We start from the raw sequence: 25,301 nt of genomic DNA on the forward strand, positions 1-25,301 counted from the left end.
TCAAGTGTTAGTTTGGCTCGGTGCGGAAAGGGCATATTTTTCATCATTTTGGCCTAAAAACAGACAGAATCCACCGATGTTTGTTGGGTGCACATAACGTGAGTATGTCATGAGGTATTGTACGGAGTTTAGGGGCAAACTGTGCAGCGGTTCTGTGGGAAATAGCTTATTTGGAATGGACGTTTTTGTACTTAATTAGTGTTTTGTGTTGACAACAATTTTGCGGGCTTCTGACTCTATGAGGCTCCACTACGTGGAGCCTCATAGTTCTAGGAGTAGGGTGGGGCTACACAGTTGATAGATTCCGTTGAACTTGCACCAAAAAAACAGGTAAATGTTCTTCTCAAGTTGTCAGGAAAATGATGGATTTTAACAATAAAGGAGTTTGATACACGATCAAACCATTATAAATGCAAAATATGGATTTTTTTAGTTAAGAATGACATAAAAAATGGCTGCTTAACGATGGCGAGAAAAGGCGACACGGGAATTTGTATCTGCATGCCTATTTTAGTCTGGCACTGGCAACGGCGATTAAGCGTACGCGTGCATGTTCCGAGTTGCCACATTGTGTGTAGCGTCAACAGAAAGTTTTTTACCCGTGTGTTACGGCAGGCTGTGTGGTGGCATCGCGGTGTGTGCCTAAACATGGCTCAGACACGTCGGACAATCGTGCGTTGTTAAGAAAAAAAAATTCATAACTTGTTTGTAATGAGCGATAAAAAGCTGATTCAGAAATCAGAGTATTGTTTATTTTAGAAGGATTCCTATGAACTTAAACACTTTGATCTCTGAAACGCAAGCTCATATGAGAATGATTTAAATGTTATTGATTTTGTTTATTGAAATGTATAAAGAAAATCACATTTTCTATCAAAAAGTAAGGCTTATTCTACAAAATTACAAATATGTAGGGCCCTTAGAATAAACAGAAGACTGCTTAAGGTTGCAGAAGTCATGTGAAAACACTCTCTCTCTCTCTCTCTTCTAAGGTCCAAAATCACTGTCGCTAGAAAATGCAATTTTCTTACCCAAATTCTTAGTTGATGGCATGTGAATAAAAGCTGTTTTGTGCATTCAGTCTTTTTGTTTTTTCATTGTCATTTTACCCCCAAATTTACTTTTGAAAAAAAATTACCTTTTTCCCATAACGTTGGTGTTCATCACAAAGTTTAATAATTTGGATTTTTGTCCTCATATAGGAATGGGGCCGTTCACTTCACAATAACTTATATTCAAATGCAGTTTCTAAATTACACTTAATGCGTTACCTAATAACTACTTATATTTTTTTTGTTTCCAGTGACTTGTTTTAACTTGGTATGGCAGAAACTCTAGCTGGTACACTACAATATCCATCCACTTTTGCTGAAGTACAAAAAGACCCTCCGACGTCTGCCATGAGTAGCCCAAAGTTTTTCAAGCGCCAGGCCCGCAAACGCAGGGGCCGAAAGCGCCGGATGGACTGCAACCCGGTATGGGAGCACACAGTGAAGCTCAGCGAGGGGTCCGACACCAGCCTTGATGAGGCCCAGAAGGATTACATGGAGAACGTGGCCTGCCAGACCGATTCGGCCTCGGAAGACACACTCATGATGCGAAGGCTCTCCTCTCTCAACGTGACATCCTCCAGTAACCTCTACGGAGAGTCCGACTCGGTCACGGAGAGCCACGTTCTGCCCAAACAGACCCTCCGTCGGAAGAAACGCTTCAAGAGGATGGTTGTGGACCCCATGATTGCGTCCGGCGGCGGCTGCCCGCCGTCCAAAATCAAGTTTTCCTGCGGCGCCGATTTCCTGCCAGAGACTGGCCGCAAGAAGCACAAGCTCAAGAGGTCCAAGAACAACTACCCATCAGACAACTCAGAGAATGCTCCCCACATCGATGGGGGGAAATTCGGGTTTGATATCCTCGGAGTCAAACTTAAAAAACGAGCAGGCGCTGGTTGTCATAAAAGTCAGCCGGGGAGACAATGGAAGTCTGATTCTGGCCCACAGAGCCCAAGCCAAATTGATCTTGCCACCAACTCAGACAGCAGTGTAGCACACAGGAGGGTGTCCTCCGAAAGCCCCGTATCTCTCCCGGACACCTCATCCTGGACGGGACGGAAACTATCGGGGAGTGATGGGGCCAGCGAGAAGACCATCGGACGAGAAATGGAATGCACGAGCAATGAGAGCGACGTTACAATGGATGCGACAACGTCCAAAGATAGGTGTGCACATGTACTATGTTTTGTTGGCAGGCGTTATTTCAGCTCATCCTTTGTACCATTAGGTTACACACTTCTTTGGAAGAGTGTCGTCAAAGAGAAACAAGTCTGTTTCTTGTTGATCTGTTAAAGCCCTTTTTTTGCCCTCGGATGCACTATACTGAAAAAGAACTTCAACTGTGTTGATCTGTGACATGTTCTTGCAAAATGAGATGAAACTGTGTGGGATGCAACTGAAAAAAAATGGAGCAAAAGTAATTATTTTTCTGTAGTGCAATTCGCCGAACAAAATTAGAAGCCAGTTTTGTGGTGGTGCACGCCCACGTGCATGCCGCACGCGATCTTAAAGACAAGATGCGCATGCGTTTTGGTTTGCAACCCTGTTGATCGAAGCATCATGAAGTGCGTGCATAATTACCTGAGCGAGACTCCCGCAAGCCTGGTGCCACCACAGAAAATGGCTGTCGCCTAATTAGTCTCTAGATTTAATCTTTATTTGTGCATTGAAATGTAGAGTCTTAACCCGGTGGTGCGTGGGGTTTTTTGGGCTTGTTTTTTTACATGACCAAAATATTTCAACTTTTGAAATTCACACCTTTGCATTAGAATACCCAGAGATAATACGTGTAACTCAGACGGAATTGTGAAGAGAATTTTTATACTGTTCTTATTTTCAGCAGCTGTGACTCCGATGACAGTGTAACCAGCAGCGATGACGAGGGTGCGTTATACACCAACGATGAGGGTCGTGAGGGTAAGTGTGAGTATTTTTTCTGTCCGTGTTACCTTGGTAACTTGTTATTTGCCATTCATCTCCTGTAAAATCCTCCAATTGGCCTCATGGAAAAATTATAGCCTCAATCCTGCAAAGTCCTCCATTATGTCTTGAATATAGTTTGTGGAGAGGTGACCACTGCCTGAATCCTGCAAAATCTTCCGGCTATGACTGTCAATAGGTTGAGGAGGATTTCAAGTATAATCAAGGACTCAATTTATGCACGGCTGAGCACAAACAACACAAGGTCCGGCCCAGGACCTTGACACAGTGTGTCCTCCGAAATCAGCAACGCACTTTTGCCATGTAACCTCAATCCTGCAAATTCCTCCAATTTGCAAAAAGGATTTTGGAGGACTTGGGATGGTTAAGGTTAAAAAGTTGCACAGCTATGCCAAGTTTCCTAAAATCGAACTGTACGTTTATTGAGCAGCTGCGCAACAAATATGTTGCGCAAGTCCTACGCATGGCATGAGTTACGCACTGTTGTGTGAAATCGGCTGCTGGAGGTTAATTGAATAACCAAATCCACAATGCCCCTTGCATTCCATTCCTTTTAGGTGATGACGAACAGAGCGACTTCTTCCAGGAGCCTGAGGCCTTTGGCAGCATCCCAGGCATCATTCCCTGGTGGGAGAAAAAGTCCTCATCGCGTACCAAGGAGGATGACAGGTTCAGCAGCATCTTGAACGGAACGTTCCCTCTGCTGTCCAGAACCTCTCAGAGAAGTAAGTTAGCTCGCACCAACCACCCCCGTCCAAATAAATCCTGTTAAAGAAATCATGTTTTGGGTAGCTTACTCTCATGGTCAATACATGTACATTACGTGCACACATGTCATGCACGTGTGGAATAGACTAATTTATATAACCGACATACAGATCCTTGTCATTTGATTGGTGGAACTCACATCACGTGGCATTCGTTATTGATCCCATTCATGCCGCGGCTCAAAAAGTACTATCCGCCCATGGGGAATGGGAAATAGTATTGAACAGTTACGATCATGACCCGGTATTTATGTGCAAATGCATGCTGGTGTGCGCGTTCAGCGTTGCGCGTGGCGCGTATTGTTCCAAAGAGCAGGCGCTACAGCGTTGGGTTCAAACATTTTCGTGAAAGGGTGGTTTGGAAGAGAGAAATACATTTTCCTCCAGTTTTGTATTGAAAAAAGTTCAAATATATCAAATGACAAGGATCTATATGTCAGTTATATAAAACAAATATTGAGTGGCTTTAAATTGTGAAATGGGAGGAATATTATCGCTTGGTAAAATCTGGACTTTTCCAGTTTCTCGGCTTCGCCTCGTGAAATGGAAAAGTCCAGATTTTACCTTGCGATAACATTCCTCCCATTCCACGCTGAGCCACTCAATATTTGTATAACATTAACCCTAACCCTCAATCCTCCAAAATCAACCAGGCGGTTTAGGAGGATTTTTTGGAGGATTGAGGCCGTATTCCAGTTTTGTACCAGTGGATTTTGGAGGATGTATTGTGTCTTTTAAAGCTATACCTTGCATTGTTTATGGTTAGCCATGCATAAATTATGCCTAGATTATACTAGATATATATCATCCGTACTGCTTCTGGATATCGTTGGTGATTCCTCATTGTATTGTTGGAGGATCTTGAAGGATTGAGGTAGTGGTCATCCCTCCACTGAACAAATGCAAGAACTGATTTTGGAGGATTGAGGCTGAATCCAATTTTCACATGGTGGCAATTGGAGGATTTTGCAGGATTGAGGATGGTTCCTAGCCAAAATATTCTACTCATTCACAGTGGCACCGTATCTCGCATAGGAAGAAATGGTTCATTCGGGGATAACATTGGAATATTATTCAGCATTCTTTATTATTTCTCACACCTTTTGATTTGATTTTCACCGGTAGATTATCAGTCACGGCTAAGGAGTCTTCAGAATGGGGACGATGGCCAGCTCAGGGGTTGCAGACCAAGAATCCACAAAACCAAGGTAAGAACAACTTCGAAAATAATAGTCATAAAGGACAGGGCTTTGGTGTTTGTAAATCAACGTGACTGGACTAGACATCGAACAAAAACGCTTGCAATTAGTGTATAAATATGCCCCAGTGTTCAAACGTAGAAGCCACATGTTTTATTTCTGTAGTGCCCCATGAGGCAGCCCTGCAGTTGCCAGACAAATGCGTACACATGGCTTAAAGTTCTCTCCCCATGCTATTTTTGAGTTACACTGTGAAACATAGATTTTGTTTTTCAATTGCAGGCCTCACAGAGAAATCTTTAAAACCTATAAAAACCTGTATTACAACTTGGGAGCCTATATACAGTCGTGTTCCCTAACGTGGCGCACTTCGAAGCTGACCCGACTTTCCTCGTGTAGTGTTGCCAAACCTCTTTGTTGACAAACCTCAAATTCATGCAGTAAAATACTGGTACTTTTACCTTATTAATACTTGCTTTATAACCTCTGTGAACAATTTCGGTTTCATAAAATTTAATCCGAAATTCAAAAACGGTGGCGTCCGGAAATTGGGCACAAATTGGCGGAGTGTTCCCTAACGTGGTGCACTTGAATAAATCTCGGAAAATTCCAAATTAACATTTAAGAATTTCTGTAAACTTGATTAATTCTGATAAATAATTATTATTTCTACTTACAAACCCCGCCAGATGTTTGTCAGAAAATTATTTTCTTATTTTTGGGGGCATTTTCAAAGGGTTCACTTTGCACTTGAAAATAAAATCGGAAAATCACGCCAAAATAAATGTTTCTTCTAACTTTGTTACGGGCAAATAAACTCGCGATTTATGAACAGGAGTGTTTAGAACTTGATGAAATTTCACTTTCTGTGAAATTTCAGTTTAAACTTTTGCACTAGGAAGGCGCTACAGGCGAAAAATCAAAGTGCGCCACGTTGGGGGCCGCGCCACGTTAGGGTACATCAATAATATAACCTATACAAACCTATATTTTATTCTGCCATACATTAAAAAAAAATTAAAATAAAAAAATTAAAAAATAGGAAAATTGTAAGAATTAATTTGACCCACAGTTTGGTTATCATACATGTAATTCCAATATAACCACGTTGTCAGTATAGACCTACCTCTGAGATTTTTTAAACAAGTTTTTCAGAATTTAATTTGGCAGTTTGCATGAAAATGGTAACTTCATCTAGTGTGGAGAACTTGAAGTAAGCAATTCGCTATATTTCTACTACCTTATTCCGAAAGCTTTGCACGGTTTGGATCCTAAAAACCTTTAAATGCTTATATTTTGGCATCGGGAAAACTCTTAAAGCCTAAATTTTGATTTTTAAAACCTATTAAAAACCGATATTGATGAAGAGGGGCACTATGAGGCAATGCAAATCACTAATTTTTGTGTAATACAAAATCAACTCACTTTGAATGGGACATCAGACGAAAATAGAGTATTTTCAAGTACATTTTCAGAGGATTGAAAACGTCAAAATCAAAATGATAAGTAGCTTCTTATGTTAAATTCAAACATAAAAGTCGAAAAATTCATTTGGAGAAAAAAACATATCAAAAATGTTGAAGAGCAACTTTAACCTGCAAAAGGTGAGTGGCTTGGCCCACAAATCGAGTCTTTGTTAGTAGACTTTAGAAGTGAAGAATATGAAAAATGATTCCCATTTTTTTGGGGGGGAGGGGTTCAGTTTATGCAAGTTTTTTTTTAGTATTGCAGCAGGTAGCTTTTCCACTGTTGTCAACATCGACCACAAGTTTGTCTTATTACCCATCTGTCTTGCTACTTGGAAACGTGCTTTGTAACATTAGGTCTGCATTTGAATCTGAGCTACTTTTCTCAGATGGATCCCTCTTAAAAGTTTTGTGCAAATCTTATTTCTCCTTACAGAGGCTGAAGAGAACCTCCTTGTCAACTGTTAACGAGAAGATAGTGGGCTTCCTCAGAAACCCTCATGAAAAAGAGTAAGTAATAAACCGAACAAGACATTTTAATGGCATATAGGATCATTTGCTTTTCATGCACTTTGTTCGTTTTCAATAATAACACCACTCAAAATCCAAAGAAGAATGTTCAAAACCTAACTTGTTGAAGTTTTACATCACTGGATATCACACTTTTTGAGATGGCAGTGAAAAACTGTGCACAAAGTTTTGATCATGAAACAAGTTAACACGATTTTGTCAATAGCACTGTTTATTTCCAAAAATGAGTCAATTGACAGATCGTTGGAAATCACCTACATATCTTGATTTCTTCTACATGCATGACATGACAGCAAGCCAGACAGAATTATTATATGGGATGTTCAGTACCAGTTTGACCTTAAATCCAAGTAGGATTTTTGATCAAAATTTGGTAGGGTATGCAAATAGTCCTATATTAACCAAATCGAGGCCTTTTGCGTTCGTGGATTCTGCTATAGTTCCAAATAAGTGTAAGTAATTTTAAGCTTTGTCTTACTTTGGATTTCCATGTTTTATGATTGGAAAATTTGCATTATGAAGATGGCAACAAGATAAAGTTCAGGGTTGCACCGCGTAACGACCTCTGTTGTAGGTTTGTGAGGTTTCGACGAGAGTTGGTACAACCGAGAGTCTCCCTAGTTCTTTTTCAGAACCTCCCAAGCTCACAAAAGGTATTTTTTTTTAAATGGTGCAACCCTAAACTTTACCCTATTTTCATGTCTTGCTTAGTTATCGCGTTTATGTTTTTCTCTCCAAATGTCCTCTGCAGATTGCTCTTTCAACCGATGAAGAAAAAGGAACGGACGCAACTCGGAGAGCTTGCGTCACTGTACTCCCTGGACATGAGAACAGAAGGTGCCCAGTGTAAGAGATCACCGATCCTCATTAAAACCAGGTAGGATAATAACTTATTTATTGTTCTCCTTAGCCAGTGGTCTCATCAGGCATTCCCGTAGCGCGGTGCTCCCCCACACTGACTGAAAAACTTGAACTTTTATGCCAATTTTTTTAACCTACAGATAAGGCCAAAAAAAAAAATATTCGATCTCTGGTCAGACCAAAGTTCCGAAATTGACGCGGGGACGCGGCTTTTTTTTTTTTTTTTTTTTTTTTTTTTTTCTTCAAGCTTGGATTGTACAGACAAGGTGGGGTACTATTTTGCTTTTTTGGTGTCCTCATGTACATTGGTGTCCTCCATAATTTGCCTTAGTGCTTTCGATCATTTGCCTTGGTGCAATTTCCCATTCCTTGGTGCTCTTTGTTAAAAAAAAATTGAGGAGGTGCGGCAATAGAGGGCGCTGTTGGAGCTACCGCGGAACATTTTGGAGAAAAAAAAAGATTAACGCGCATGATTAAAATCGACGCACGCTGACCAGAGACCGACTTATTTTTTGGGGGGGCCTAACCAAGGCTGATCAAATTTGGCCTTTGAAGATTGAGAACAGCCAATAAAGTGATAACTCCCCTGCTAATTACAGCAGAAAATGTCTGTGCCTACAGTTCTGCGCTTGTAGCATCGGTACAAACAATTCTTTGTTAGCATATGTTAGCACAGAAAAATGATGGGCCTAAATTTCAAGCAGGACCATGAAATTTAGCCCTGAACTTGTTGTTGAGAATTCATACTGGCATGGTACAACCAGGTTTTGAAAAAAAAAATTGAGAGACTGGATTTTCGTACAAATAAGGGGAAATTGAAAATTGTGTCTTTTGCGTAATGTTCCGTGCACGGGGAACTGTGGGATATCAAGTGAAATCTGTGCATGCCATCTTTTGGCAACACACTTTAATTTAGCAGTCATTATCTGCGAAATGTTCATCCGTTTTTTGTTAAATTTTTATATTTAATTTTAATTTTTAATTTTGTTCACTCAAAATTACTGAAACCATGGCTGTATGTTGTCTTCCCACCAGAAATTCTACCATGGCAGACCCCAACATAGAGGAGGCCCTAGGTTTGGTGTCTCTGTCCTCAGACGGAGTCAACCCAACGAGGAAGTCCCTCTGCCCTCAGTTTGTTGATGCGAAGAGGAGACGAAAAACTCCACCCCCAACCATCGTGGAAGGTAAATGCAGTTGACGGAGTGTGACCTGTTCATTCAGTATGAGCCTCATGCTTGGGAAAAAGGCAAAGCAAAACTGGTTTTAATGGAGCCTTACATCCTATGTACGCAGATGCATGGGACAATTTTCCAAAGCACCGAAACTGATTTTCGTGTACAATTCCTCAAAAATTACTTGTGCATATTCCAAACTATGTATGAATACCAAAATGTGTTTTCACACAGTGTCAGGCTTTTTTACTTTTTCCTACTTTTTTTTACCTTGCTCCTACTTTTCCTACTTTTTTCCTAGGAATTCCAACTTGCTCCTACTTTTTTGTCCCACAACTCCGAAAAATGAAATCTCATCGAATATTTTGAATAGCAATGTTACACAATGTCATATGTTAAACACACAATGAAGGGCTTGGGCGCAGGAGTACTGCAACTGTACTTCCAAGAGCTTAACTAAGGATGGAGCACAAGTGTTTTGAGTACGGAACATGCCAAATGACGCTTATGATGCTGTGGACATGGTGGTTGTCAACGAAAACTACTCCTAAAAGCCCGCAAAAGTCCTACTTTTATCCTGATGTTGTCTGTAACAATATGTACTATGCACCCTTTAGCCAACAGAGGGCGCTGTGTATTGTCAATCTGTGAAACATGGCTGCTTCCACAAAGTTATGATCTGTGTCAAACTCGTGTCATTATTTATGCTCTACCCGCGCTTGAAACATGCTGGCAGCGGTGGTAAGCTTCATGAACATTTATAGAAGTTTCTGCAATTAATGTTTGTTTGCTGTTGACAACATTATTGGCACAAATGACAAGATTTCTGACTGTTTTATGCCGAACTGCGTGAGTCTCATTTTCACTGCATACTGCGGCATTGTACTGCATGTACTGTACTGTACACATGAACATGTTGAACAGTGACATTCCCGTGTGACTACTGCTGGAAGATTTGTCATCTCTCTCTCATTTCAACTTGGATAAACTGTCCACCGTTCCAAAGTGTGATTCTGCACTGTGTTTTTGCTCATAGAATACATGTACTTTTGCCTACACCATTAACTGAATAACTGACAATCTACTGTCAAAATGCCAACTACTCCTGGAGCCACCCAAACTGCTTCAAGCTCTAATGTTTCGGAGCAATATAAAAAGCCACACATCAATCCACCAGCTCATTTTAATGCAAGTGCTAAGGATGCAGCCGAAGAGTGGAAGATGTGGCGTCAAATGTGGGACAACTACTGTGTCCTCACAAACCTTGCAAGCCAACCTGAGGCTTACCAAACTGCTCTGCTGCTCCACAGTATTGGCACGGAGGGTGTACGCATATACAATGGGATGAAATTTGATAATCCTGCGGACAATCAGATCTGCTCAAAGATTCTCGAGAAATTTGACTCTCATTTTCTCGGCCAACGTCAAGAATTTTTTGAGCGCTTCAAATTCAACCGTCGCAACCAAGACGAAGGTGAGCCTATTGAGCAATACATCTCTATACTCCGCACCATGAGCAAAACATGTGGACTCTGTGCCTGCATGAAGGACAAACTCCTAATGGACCGCCTCCTAATGGGAGTACTAGACGACAAAATGAGAGAGAAAATGATGGCAACTCACGACCTCACACTGACAAAGGCCATTGAGATCTGCAAAGCTGTTGAGGTTGCAACCGTGCAGATGAAGGCGATGAAGAAGGAGGAAACTGTGCACAAAGTGAGGCCAAAGAAAACTGACAAAAAGCCACGACAGCCGAAGCAGCGTCCTCCTCGTAAAGCCCCAGTGAACGAAGGCGGGAAGCCTATCTCTAAGCGATGCAAGTTCTGCAGTGGGAACCATCCCATGAAAAAGGAACTCTGTCCAGCCTGGGGCCGCACCTGTGATTCATGCGGTGTAAAGAATCACTTCAAGAAATCCAGAGTTTGCAAAAATCACCGTGTCCATGCAGTAGATGAAGACGGCTACACTTCGTCTTCAGGAGAGAGCGTGAGCTGTGTCACCACTGACATTAACTCAGTAACAGACGACAGCAAGCCAGTATACTGCACCATGGAGATCAAGGGTGAACCTGTGAAGTTTCAGGTTGACTGTGGCGCAACTATCAATCTGATTCCCAAGAAATATGCCATGGAGATCTCTCCAGCGCGAATTGAGCTCAAGATGTGGAACAACTCCTGTATGACTGCTGTCGGCAGAAGCACCATAAAACTTCGCAATCCAGTGACGCTGAAGAAGTACAAAGTCAACTTCGTGATCGTGGACAAGGACCTCACACCTCTCATAGGTCGTAAGGCCGCCGAACAGATGGGTCTCATTACCATCAACTACGACAAGTTCTCACAAGTCCATGGTGTTACCCCAACTCATGCTGATTTCGTCAGTGAGTACCCTGATGTTTTCAATGCGTCCGTCACTGGCATTCTGCCTGGCCAAAGAGTGCACCTTACGGTCAGCTCGGATGCCGAACCTGTCATACGCCCTGCACGTACAGTTCCAGAAGCACTCAAGCCTGCTGTCAAGGCCGAGCTCGAGAAATTGACAGACCGAGATGTGTTAGCAGAAGTGGATGAGCCAACTAACTGGGTCAGCCAAATGTCTGTAGCCAAGAAGAAATCCGGCTCTGTCAGAATCTGCATTGATCCTGGTCCCCTGAATAAATACCTCATGAGGGAGCACTACACTCTCCCAGTACTGAACGACATCCTGCCAGAGCTAAATGAGGCTACTCATTTCTCCATCTGTGATCTGAAAGATGGCTACCTGCACTGCGAGCTTGACGAAGAGTCCAGTAAGCTGACTACTTTCGCCACTCCTTGGGGCAGATACCGTTGGAAACGGTTACCATTTGGCCTGAAGGTGAGCAGCGAGATCTTTCAGAAGAGACTGCATCAAGCCCTTGATGGTCTTGAAGGCGTCCGCTGCGTAGCAGACGACATCATCATATGGGGCAGAGATGTCGAAGAGCACAATCGTCGTGTTCGAAAATTGCTGCAACGATGCAAAGAGGTGGGAATCATCCTCAACAGAGAGAAGTCTCGCTTCACTGTGCACGAAGTGCACTTCCTGGGCCATATAATCTCTCACGATGGCCTAAAAGCTGATCCTTCTAAGATAGAGGCTATAATCAACATGAAGCCCCCGACGAGCAAAGATGACGTTGACAGGCTTAGAGGTATGGTGAATTACCTGTCCAAATTTCTCCCTAGTCTGTCACAGGTGATGGAGCCTATAAATGCACTAACCCGCAAAGGTGTCGAGTGGTCATGGAATGCCTGCCATGACAAAGCATTTGGTAAGCTGAAACAGTTGCTGACCGAAGCTCCAGTCCTGACCTACTTCAACCCTGAGAAGGAGCTCGTTATTCACACTGATGCTAGTGATAGAGGAATTGGGGCTGCTCTTCTTCAAAATGGAAAACCCCTTGCTTATGCCAGCCGAGCCCTGAGCGATACCGAAACCAGGTACGCAGTCATTGAGAAGGAGATGCTAGCTGTGGTGTTTGCACTTGAGAAGTGGCACCAATACACATTTGGACGACATGTGACTGTCTACTCTGACCACAAGCCACTGGAGAGCATCGTGAAGAAACCCCTTGACAAGGCACCCCGTCGCCTACAGGGAATGCTCTTGCGAGCATTGGCCTATAACGCTGATGTAAACTATCTTCAGGGAAAGAAGAATCTAATAGCTGATCCCCTCAGTAGATCGTTCCTACCCTATGAGTCTAGCCAAAAGGAGTTCGAAACGGTGAATGCACTCCAGTACCTGACCCTACCTGAGGAGCGGATATATGACATCAAACAGATGACTGCGAGTGATGATGTTCTTCAACTCTTGAAGAAATCCATTCAGGAGGGATGGCCAGAACATAAGAATCTGCTTCCTGCGCAGATTACTCCATATTTCTCCGTCCGTGATGAGCTCTGCGTCCATGATGGCCTAGTGTTTCGGGGTGAGCGACTTGTGATCCCGAAAGCCATGAGACAGGTCATCAAGCAAGATCTGCATCTGGGCCATATCGGTGTGGAAGGCACTTTGCGAAGAGCAAGAGAATACGTCTTCTGGCCTGGTATGACAGATGAAATCCGTCAGTGGATCGAGTGCTGTGAGACATGCAGAGAATACGAGGTGTCCCAAGCTCCACTTCCACTGATGTCCCATGACATACCCGAACGACCCTGGGAAAAACTTGGGATTGATCTTTTCCACCATGATGGGAAAGATTACCTCATCACTGTGTGCTACAAGTCAAACTTCTGGGAGGTGGATCGTCTGCACAGCACAACTGCCAGATCAGTCATTGGCAAGCTCAAACATCATTTTGGCAGATACGGCATACCAGACATCATAGTCAGCGATAATGGTCCACCATTCTCTTCAAAGGACTTTGGTGATTTCACACGAAAGTGGGGAATCAAACACAACACCATCTCCCCATACAACAGCAAGGCAAATGGAAAGGCTGAGTCTGCAGTCAAGTCTGCAAAAAAGATGCTGAAGAAATGCCTTGCCACAGGTGAAGATGAAGACCTTGCCCTGTTGAACATCAGGAACACACCAACTCAAGGCGTTGACTCCAGCCCTGCTCAACGATTCCTTGGGCGGAGAACAAAGACACTGATACCAACATCACGACGCCTACTCCAAGCCAGAGGTTCCGAGGGCAAACGCGAGATGAAACAGTTGGAGCTGAACCAGAGGAGACAAGCGAAATACTACAACCAATCCACAAAAGACCTGCCCTCACTGATACAAGGTGACACTGTGCGCATGAAACCGTTCCGGCAAGGAGAAGACCGTTGGAAGAAGGCACTCGTTCTGCGCAAACTTGATGAGAGATCCTATGAGGTGCTTCAAGATGACCAGGTTTACAGACGAAACCGAGAACACCTGAGGAAGTCAAAGGAACCACCCCCAAAACAACATAAGCCTAGTACTGGAAACACACTGCACGTCCCAGAAGGATGTCCCAGAACCACTGACTCCCAGAAGGAAGTCTCCATCAAACCAGACATGACTCCAGTACCACCCAATCCTGTCCCAGCCGCACCACCTACTAACTCCAAAATCCCAACATCGTACGATCCGACAACCACCCCCACTGAACAGCCCACACTGCGAAGATCCACTCGCACTCGATGTGAACCAGTTAAATTCCAAGATTATGTTCGATTCTAATCACTTGTCCAACAACTACAAAAAAAAAGCACACACAAAAACACCAATCTTTCCACTCCGTTTTCAATCCTTTTCCCTCTGGAACCAAAAACAACCATCTTCAGGAAAAGTGATTTTCTATTCAAGTTTGGAAACCAAAAGCAAAAAAACAAATAGTGAAAGTTCGTTTTTGCGTTTTCAAGTGTTACTCATGTTGCATTTACTCTAAAGTTTTTTAGATGTTGTTGCCTAATCATATTACTCTTTAAGCCATCTAGTTCAAATTGTTGATTCAGACATGGAAGCCTGCATTTTGAAAGCTTTTTGAAAAGAAAAAAAAAAATCTCGGCACTATTGTTGAAAGACAGCTAATATCCACTCAGCACGTGAACTCTTGAACTTTGAACTCAAAGTTAATGGACTATTGTAACCATCAGACTGTTAAATGTATAAGGAAATCAATGTTTTACATGTAATTTGTGAAAAAAACCCAAATTGTATGCATTTTTCCACAAACTCAAAAAGGGGAGGATGTAACAATATGTACTATGCACCCTTTAGCCAACAGAGGGCGCTGTGTATTGTCAATCTGTGAAACATGGCTGCTTCCACAAAGTTATGATCTGTGTCAAACTCGTGTCATTATTTATGCTCTACCCGCGCTTGAAACATTGTCCTTCAAAATCCTACTTTTGTCCTGTTTTTTTTTTAATTTTGATCCTACTGTTCTACTTTATGAGGAGGCCAAGCTACATCATCTGTAGTTTTTTCAAGGAGTCCATAATTAGGCCTGAATGAACTTAGGGAAAAAAACCTGACCTGAATGCTTGTAAGCTTCTCTAGCAATGTGGATTTTTAGCTTTTCCATGATGGAAAGCTAAGAACAATGAGCAAGGTTCTCATTGTCAAACCTCAGTATGCCTGCCTTCAGAACAAACCCACTGGGCAACAAGTCAAAACTGCGTTCTACAATTTGCAAATTTTTAGTGAAATGGAATTCTCTGAAACAGAATTGAGCTCAAAAGATTTGGTGACGTGACCCAACAAAATCATAAACAAAGTGCCATTTTTCTGAAATTAGATAGCTCCAAATAATACCATGGAGCAAAATTTTGGTTTGAAACTTCCACACAATATCTAATAGGTCCGTGCCATTATGAATTTCCTCAAATCTCCAAAAACAAAAATTGAATTACCTCACATCAATTCGGGCGATTCACAATGCAGTGCGCCACCAAGAGTTTGCCATGGAGAGTCCATTTTCAAAGTTTACGGTCGACAAAACATGGCCCATTTGAATGAGTGTCAGTAGACAACTTGAGCTACGTCGTTATAGATTGGGGCATAGTGTTCTGACCGTACAAAAAAACACCACATTGATAACACGAAAAGAAAAGGGCGAACAGATCCTGGAATTATAGGCTTACGAAACTACTGACCGGAAAAACGAACAATTTCAAATGTCCCGTGCTGCGAATTTGTCAACCATCTCCCACAATGCACTGGGAAAATTGCACTCTCCATGGCAAACTCTTGGTGGCGCACTGCATTGTGAATTGCCCGAATTTCCATCTGTTCCTTCTATGAATCTTCCCAGTTCTGCTCAATCGTAATCAACCAATTGTTCCAATTAAATACGCCAGTGATGAGTCCTGAGCTCCGAGTCTGAGTCCTGGTTCGGAGTTGTTAGACAGTTATTGTATTTGCATATTATTATTATGACTGTTGTATTGTTTCTGTTGGATGATTAGGTCAAGTTGGCAGAGCCGCCATCCCTATTCCAGATAGCAACCTAGGCTGTCAGATGCTTCAGGGTATGGGCTGGGTCCCCGGCACGGGGCTCGGTGCAGACGGGGGTGGCATCCAGGAGCCCATCAAGGCGTACGTCCGGCCCAAGAACAGAGGCCTGGGCTACTGGAAGCCCAGATAGCTGACCAACTCGATGGGTCTTGTCAGTCGAGACCATCCAATGCACCAAAGGAGTCCAGATTCCTACAGTTTGGAAGCTGCCCCGAGCTCTGCATGCGAGTTTGTAGATATGTGGTGAAGCCTATCGATGGCCTTCGTGCGCAAACAAGTGAGGGCGCTTTCGAGAAGCCAGTGGAAGGGACACACCACGTGCACAAACCCAAAGCGTCTTTGCGTGAGCATCAGACGTCATCAGCAATGCGTTTGAGTGTCTCTCTTAGTGGTCTCCCCCAACTCACCCTTTCTTACCGTTGAGGGGGTACTGAGCACGGAGCCCATAGCTAACAATCCACTGTCTGGCAGTGATGTCTCCAATTATGGTGCAGACCCCCATGCATGGATGCATGAGGGCGCCAGATACTTCTGTCTGACATCAAACACTGTGGAGATTGCATCATTATGTAGTTTGAAATATCGTGATTGTGCACATAGCTTTAACCGATGCACTGTTCTTGAACGCAAAAATATTATGCTACCAACATTTGTGTGTTGAAACTCTTGCATGAGGCTTCAGTTGCCTAATTAGCCCTAACCCTGCCAGACGCAGCACAGTGCATCTGGTGGAAAAGAACTGGTGCAATTTGATGCATTCAGCTACCAACACCAGTGCATGAATGGCCAGCTCTGAAACAATGAGAGCTAAGTCCCATTAAACTATGCCACAGTTGTATTCTGCTGCATGCGGTGACCACGGACTCCGAGGCAGTGTGGCCTTGAGATTCTTCCCCTGATGGATCTTGCTTCATTTGGCAGGCTTGTCACTGAGTCAAGTGTTGCATGTTGCTACGTTTGGCAGGAATTCTAGCAAACATACCCTGGAGGGTTGGGGTTAGGAGTTTCTGTACAGTGTGCACACAAGAATGACTGTTGCTCATAATCCAGTGGGTGCTTCACTTGTAGGACAAATGCTCCGCCTTGAATGTAATTCATTTCGCGGCTAAACGTTTTACGTTCAAAGTAACCGTTAGACAAAGCCTTATCAGGATCTTGCCGACCTTGCAAGGAAGTTGTCACTGAATAGGCACAGACGGAAACTGAAGCCTGGGACAGCACTACTTGCTTGTAAATGGCTCTGCTGCACAGAAGAGCTGGGCCGAATGATCCAAACCATCACAGTGACTCTGTAAATGCGCACACGTCGACGGCATGCAAGAAAGAGATTGAAGGATTGAGTGCCATTGCTGATACGCGCCCACGCTAAGATGTGTTCTCACACTAAGGCAGAGTGGGTCTCTGCACATACAGATAAGAATGTGGCTGTGGGTACTCCTAGCCATACACATGCAGACATGGACTCTCGTGCGAAGAACACACAACCTAATCTACTGTATCCCGGACAGAGTCAAAAGCAAGGCCATGTGAACGTCATCAACTCACCTGAGGTCAAGAACAGACAACAGTCACCTTTCAGGCAGTTGGCGGATAATCAACAGTATAGCCTTGGCAAATTGTATCCTTTTTTTAGTTCCATTATTGTCCATTGCACAAATATGTACCTGTGCTGCTTTTTATGCCCGTATTAATTTTTTAACGGCATTATATTTTTTGAGATGTACATATTCGCATATTGGTTTGTAAAATGGATTTTAAAGCACTCGACGATAAATGTGTAACTAAGAATGTAGTATTGTGTAATTAAGTAACTGTATACCATAGGCTGAAAACAGTAATACTTGTGCATGGCTATGTGTGTCTATTTGGTGGATTGTCTACCCGCGTTGTTTCTGTCAAAATGCATCAACTGCTTGTATTTGGTGTTTGTTGGAAAAGTAAAAACTGGGTAAAGACATGGCAAGATTTGGCTTTAGATGAATTTAGAAATTTCAGATTCATGGCAAGATTTGGCTTTAGACGAATTTAGAAATTTCAGATTCATGGCAAGATTTGGCTTTAGATGAATTTAGAAATGTCAGATTCATGGCAAGAATTGGCTTTAGATGAATTTAGAAATTTCAGATTCATGGCAAGATTTGGCTTTAGATGAATTTAGAAATTTCAGATTCATGGCAAGATTTGGCTTCAGATGAATTTAGAAATTTCAGATTCATGGCAAGAATTGGCTTCAGATGAATTTAGAAATTTCAGATTCATGGCAAGATTTTGCTTTAGATGAATTTAGAAATTTCAGATTCATGGCAAGATTTGGCTTTAGATGAATTTAGAAATTTCAGATTCATGGCAAGATTTGGCTCTAGATGAGTTTAGAAATTTCAGATTCATGGCAAGATTTGGCTCTAGATGAATTTAGAAATTTCAGATTCATGGCAAGATTTTGCTTTAGATGAATTTAGAAATTTCAGATTCATGGCAAGATTTGGCTTTAGATGAATTTAGAAATTTCAGATTCATGGCAAGATTTGGCTCTAGATGAGTTTAGAAATTTCAGATTCATGGCAAGATTTGGCTCTAGATGAATTTAGAAATTTCAGATTCATGGCAAGATTTGGCTCTAGATGAATTTAGAAATTTCAGATTCATGGCAAGATTTGGCTCTAGATGAATTTAGAAATTTCAGATTCATGGCAAGATTTGGCTTTAGATGAATTTAGAAATTTCAGATTCATGGCAAGATTTGGCTTCAGATGAATTTAGAAATTTCTGACTTGGGTGAATAATTATATGAATGTTAATCCAGATCTCTAATAATCTGCCAAAAACCCCAAATGCCCATTTTGTTTGATTTTGTTTGATTCAGAACTATAGAGCTGTGGCACCATTTTAAACCAAAAAAATTACCAAGAAGATATTTAAAATTTCAATTCAATGGGGCAATTCCAGATTTATGAAAGGAAGTGTGATGTTGTGACAGAGTCAATTAACCATGATATCTAATTAATGACTCAGAGAAATGATCAAAAACTCAGACTCTGTAATCATCTCCATTACTACATGATCCTGGATGGATAAGATTTGAATAAAACATTTTCAGGTTTATTTGCTCAGCTCTTGAAAGCTCCGTCATGGACATTACAGAGGGCTAGTTAATTCCGGTAAGAACTCGCTGTATACCGTCGGCCGGTACATGGCATATTTAAATATTTTCAATTAACCTTCCAAAAATGTACACTATTGTCAATGTATTTTTCCGACTGAAAAGTAAATATTTTCAAATAATGAAATTTTCCAAATTTTATTTTTCCTAAATATTGCTCAATGTATTGATAATATTTCTGGCATGCATGAAGTGTGGAAAGCAGTACATTATGAACAGCCCCCTCTATTGACATAATTTTTCAACAAAATTATGACTGACACATGTATTGTTAAAGATTAAGCCTGTGTCTCATACTATATTAAGCCTTCTACCGTACATGCGATTCAAACTTGCTGTCCCCATGCTATTTTCAATTCTCTTCCCAAAAATAGTTATTAAAGTTATATACTCTGCCCATGTTTAGTTATAGAATATTTATTTTACAAATTTCAATTTATTTCCGGCCTGACAATAATTCAGGCATATTTTTGTGTGTGTTATAGGTTTAATGCAACTCAAAATAAAAGCGTAGTTTCAGAGGGTTGAAAAAATCCAAAACAGATAAAAGTAGTTCTTTTTCGTTTAAACAAAACATCCAAATTTAGATTTGGATTTTAAAAAATTGAATATGTTGAAGAGCATGGGTAGAGAAACTTTAATGGTGCATTTTTATTTTTTTTTATTTTAATTTTTTTTTGTAGTAGGGGAAAAGGACGTACATGTACGTAAATGTATTTTGTAACTAACTAATGAATATTCTCGGAGATAGTATTACAAGTACATCGTCACGCACTGCTGATATGATCTTGGCTCATTATTCTAGTGGCCGTGATCACGGTGCGTGACTCTGGGAATATAATTTGCGCAGCGCTTTGCAGATCAGCGGCTGTGCGCACGTGTGAGCGCACGTATGAGCCTGTAGTGTGTATTGACATTTTGAAGCTCTGACATGTGCTTGTACAAAATTATACATGTGGTCGTCATCACGTTGTTGGGCAATGTCTTGAGGATTGTATTTCTGAGCCTTCATCGGAAGATTCCCCGAACATCCGGACAATCATTGTACCTTTGAGATATGAAAGTTTAAACCACTTCTCACAACGAACTAGTTTTCATGGAGACCCTTAACTTTATCACGGGGAAGGCAACAAGCGCATTCCAAAGACGATTTCAGCTCCCTGGGGAGTGAAATGCTCGATGCTACCATTCTGGGCGCAAAGCAGCTTAAGTCAGTCACAATAACCATCTCTGCCCTCACAGGTACTTATGTTCTCCTGGGTGGAGAAAAGCAATGAGTGACAAAGTGCCTTGCCCAAGGGCACACGCACCATAACCCCAGGCTGGACTCGAACCCACAAAATGAACTGCAGACCATGAATTCAATGCGCCAGACCACAAGGCCATTATGGCGTCAGTGGTTTGACCCAAATGACATAAAGTATTTACACTCTCAAAAAGTGCTAAATGAAGTTTCAATAGTGTGTCAAGCCACTTAGGTTCAATGTCAAGATCATTATTACTGGATGTCTGTGAATCGAGATGTTGGCAAATGAAATTCCAAACTTGGTATGAAACCTTTTGCCTGGAGATTAAAGGTAGAGTTCATCATTTGTCATTTGTGCATTTTTTTTCCGTTTGAAGCAACAAAAGTGCCCAAAATCTCAGGAAGTGTGCTCAACAACTAACCTGATGAAGTTTTAGCTCAGTGGATGCTGTATATTCCGAGAAAACAATATTCTAAGACCTCTCGATTTCAATTTAAAAGTTAGTTGCCGAGTCATGTTTTGAATTGCGCCCAAATTCAGCACCTTGGACGCGTTCTCATTCAGCTGATTGCAGCTACTCGATGTCACGCACAGAACCGACGAATTGTAGCAACCGCGCATGCATGTGCATCATGTCATCGTTTGCGCCCACCAGTCGCCGAATTAAAAACAAATTACTAACGGAAATTTCCAAAAGTGCATCTTTAGACACATCTTTGGAAATAACGTTCTTTTATTGTTTCTTCAAAATGACAGCATGCCTCAAAGAATCATTTCACAGGCAGTTTAGAGCCATTACTATCTTTAAACCAAGTAAGCTTTTCAACAATAATTTTGCCGGTTACTTTTTGGATAGCTGCAAATGATGTACATTGTACTCTAACTTTAAGGTCAGGGCAGGTTGTGGAAAGTAAAAGTGTCAAGTTTGTGCTGAACCTAAATCAGAAGTAAATTGACATAGGAATTTGAAACTTTCAGATCATGGCTTAAAATTGTGGATTTGTACTTCAGCAAACAAAGTAGCATGCAAAGTAGCTTTAACCTTAAACAAAAGTAACAATGTATTTTTATGGTTAGCGTATTATGCCCAAACTAAATTGCAACTCTGAATTACCTAAGAGCCAACACTGTTTTTAAAGAAGTAAGTGCAATACCACGTTTCCTCTTTTCCCATTACTCGTACATTTTCATCTCGATAAATGGACCTTTTAGCTCGAAGGGTAAACTTTAGCAAGAAGTTAGTGAACGTGATGCATGACCCTCCGACATCCTCTCTTTTATAAGGGGAAATTCCCTGTCGGCTATTCCGACTGCACCTAAATATACATCCACACATGGGCAAGTTTCCAGAAATTCGGCTGGAATTTTTTACTTTTTTCCCCAGATAGTGATCACTTTTCCTGTCTGTACCAGTAGGTAATCGCCACACACCTTTCCTTTTTTTTTGTTTTTCTTTTCCAATCGAGAAAATGACTTCAGGTGAAAAAAGTGAAAAAAATAGCATTGAAGGCTATCCTGGTTCATACGTCTTGCATATGAAGAATGTATTTTCCAACACGAAATATTTCCATTTTTTCCCGCCTATTTTTTTAGCCAGATGATAGGATTTGTCCCTCATGTACAAGCAAATCTGTCCACCTGATCTGAAATTATTTATTAACCTTAAGTGCTTATGATTGGAATTTTATTTTTTAATGCACTGAATTTGAATTTGTGAGACTCTTTGAAAATGGACGAATATTTTTTAAGAATTTTTTTTGGGGACCAACCTTCCATATACAGTGTGTGTTGAAATATAGGTTATGAAATCAGCAAAATAAACATGTACGTATAATTGTCCATTTGTTCTCATGTCAGTATTGTAAAAACAGTCATTTTACTGTACAAATACATGTATTGCATCAAATTTGTCCATCACATGTATACCGGTTGGTGAAAAAGTGAAGGTTTTTGTGTGGTTGGGTTGGCTAAACCCCCCCCCCCCCCATGGCCAATGTTAATTACTTAATGAAAAAACCCAAATTTCCTTATAAGGTCCCTGAATAATGTCATCACTCATCATTACACATACACTCAACCAAAAAAGAAAGTCCCCCCCCCCCAATACTTTTTTGTCTAACTCAAAAACTGCTGGGCACCTCTCACTCAAATAATGAGTAATCAGTGCAGAAATTCCTTAGCAATCCAGGCATACTCTTTATTTGGCCCAAAACAGTGTGATGTGTAATTAGGCCACAAAAAAAAAATCTCCAGTTTCTGGTATGCGCGCGCGTCGCCGTAGCCATGCACGTCGGCAAAATGAAAAAGTTTTTTTTTCAATGAAAGATGATGTCTCAAAACCGCGAAACTCACTGGTTTGACTGGAATCCTGCTGCTGTACAACTTTAACGTGTTTTTAGATGGAGTTACGATCGAGTATAAGCTTTATGTGGCCTCTCTGGACTCTCATATATTTTGCACTAAATTTAGTCTGGCACCATTTCCAGTCATCAGCCGACATTTGAAGGAAAAAAAGTAACAAAAATAAAAAGCCGCGTCGTCGCACTACTTTTGGGGCAAGCTCCATACCAGAAACTGGAGACATTTTTTTTGGCCTTATGCAATTTATGACAAATGATACCGAAAAAAAGTTGCACTTTTGTATACGTGCAAGAGAGTGTGAAGATTTCGTCTCTAACCTTCCAACAAAAATTTCTTAAAATTGATATTTTCAAATATTGTCACCCTTTCCTTAGCTGCATACTTCTCATGTTCTTCGAGGTTCAGTAAAGGAAAGGGTAAAAACATAACCAACAAAACTTGAAATTATTTTTAAAGAATTTTTTGTTGCAAGATTGCGTTAGAGAAAAAAAATGCTAGTTACAATATGATACATGGTGGATAACTTTAAGGACCCATAGGCGATGTAGCATTACAATTTTATGTGACTGGGAGATTTTACAACGAAAACAGTATTGCTGTATATAAGAGTAAAAACATGACTATAGCACTTGTAGACATACAGCAAGTATGACAGCCAAGTTAATGTGAGTTAATGTTGAATGCAAGCGCTACAGCTCAATAAACTGCACAATGTCTATTGCACAAATTAAAGTAAGTGTGTCAGTGTAGATGATTGGAGACCACTTGTGGTTATGTAACTTGCACGGTGACCGTTTTAGCCGATTTTCGGCTAACTTTGACAAAATTTGTTTAAAAAATCGAGTTTGACAGAAAATTTGACAGAATGGATTTTTTTTGCAGATTTCTGGCAGATTTCTGCAAAAATAGTTATTGAACAGCAAATTTGAACAAAAAAGTGTACATTTGTTTTTAAAAAGCTTCAATGCTTTCAAACAAACCCTTGCATAATGGGGCAGGTTGGCTGGTCTAGGTGCCGAGGTTTACTGGGAAACGGACTTCGTCGTGGCCGGATCCACGTTAAATTGCCCGAAATTTGCCAATAAATATTAAGGCAATACTACCAATCTGCATGTGAGTTTAAGTGTTAATAGTGTATTCCGAATAATTCTGGGGAATTTGGCAGATTTTTGATAAATCTGACAGATTTTTGATGTGCATTTAGCAGAATTTGGCTCTGACCTTACGGTCACCCTGGTAACTTGATCAATGCCACTGAAACATATTCCTAGGGGTGTAAGGATACTAAAAACTTAAATGCTAGCCGTGCGCTAATGAGGAATAAATGCTCATTCCAGGCATGCAACTTTTCCTTGGATATGTTGATTTCCTCATATTTTTTTTACCTCTCATGAATGCCATTACAAATTGAAAAGTACCGGTACTGTACTAAGTCTTGTCTGGTTTGGAGTTTCCTCGTCATGTTTTCTATATTCTCAGTTGCACACCTGTCGGTCTTTGCCAACAGATTTGCAAATTGTAGCTGCGTGAGGGCGCTGTTCACGCTTTGCACAGTGCATAGTGTGTGGCTAGTGTTCATCAGTGTTGTAGTACTTTTTTAAGAGTACTCGTACTCGTACTCGTACTCGAATGTCAAAGTACTCGTATTCAAAATGATGGTACTCGTACTCGGGCAGCAAAGTACTCGTACTCAATATGTCGAAATTGTACTCGATCATCAAAGTACTCGTACTCAAATAACAGTACTCGGGGAAAAAAATGGTCCAACTTGACTTACCACGGCCTAATTTTATCAATACTTTCAGTTTGAAATGGTTGATTGGCTTGCAGAGAAATTGAAGTTTCCTGATTTTCCTTGGTGCAACTCCGGACAAACATGTTTAACAGCTAGCCGTGAGTGGGTCTCATATCGGTCTGACTGGGCCTGGGCTAATTACGCACAATGAACCATTAGCCGTATGGCAGTATTCGGAAATAGAAGTGCTCGTACTCATACTGGGAATACAAGTACACGTCCTTGTACTCGTACTCTGAAGTACTCGTACTCGCACTCGGAAGCACAAGTTCTCATACTCAGAGACCTGTACTTGTACTCAGAAGTACTCGTTCGTATTCGGTAACCTAAGTACTTGGCAGTACTCGGTACTCGAAATAAAAGTACTCCACTACAGCACTGGTGTTCATGTTTTTGGCGGCCCAATACCATCACTATCAATGAACGCCTTGACCAAGGCTAGTTCCGTCGTAGCGTAAGCAAATCGCAGGTTGACCCGAGGCCGGCTTTAGAGACTTGATAAATAAACGGGCAGCCCGGCATTTGAATCATTCTGTGCCTAAAATGACACTTCCACAGCACCAGGGATCCAACAGTTTTTCCTTCCTCTCCCCACACCCCCTAGTCTATGGTCTATGATATGTGAGCAGATTCCCTGATTAATTATGCAAGACAACTGCATCTTGACCTCCAGATTTTGTCCAATCAGCAGGCGCTTTCTATATCAGGTCTTAGGTCATTCACCCATTGCGTGTCATAGACATGGATATAAAAAACCTGTGTCACGCGCTCTGTATCATGTTACGCGAA

At 41.4% G+C, this 25,301-nt stretch overlaps 1 protein-coding gene across 4 annotated transcripts; it reads left to right on the forward strand.

Moving 5' to 3' along the window:
* The first annotated feature begins 1,308 nt into the window (after positions 1-1,308).
* On the forward strand, positions 1,309-19,371 carry LOC119741039 (G patch domain-containing protein 2-like). 4 transcript variants are annotated; one of them, XM_038216637.1, is made up of 8 exons: positions 1,309-2,215; positions 2,890-2,972; positions 3,548-3,715; positions 4,883-4,965; positions 6,859-6,932; positions 7,705-7,830; positions 8,850-9,001; positions 15,901-19,371. In XM_038216637.1, exons 1-8 carry the CDS (start codon positions 1,323-1,325, stop codon positions 16,077-16,079), a joined length of 1,758 nt encoding a protein of 585 aa, XP_038072565.1. In that variant the 5' UTR covers positions 1,309-1,322; the 3' UTR covers positions 16,080-19,371. The 4 variants fall into 4 exon arrangements, with proteins under 4 accessions (XP_038072565.1, XP_038072567.1, XP_038072566.1 ...); XM_038216639.1 differs by having other exon boundaries at positions 2,890-2,966; XM_038216638.1 differs by having other exon boundaries at positions 2,893-2,972.
* The last annotated feature ends 5,930 nt before the right edge of the window (positions 19,372-25,301 follow it).

This window comes from Patiria miniata, unplaced genomic scaffold, assembly GCF_015706575.1.
Source record: "Patiria miniata isolate m_02_andy unplaced genomic scaffold, ASM1570657v1 HiC_scaffold_5, whole genome shotgun sequence".
NCBI classification, from domain to species: Eukaryota; Metazoa; Echinodermata; class Asteroidea; order Valvatida; family Asterinidae; genus Patiria; species Patiria miniata.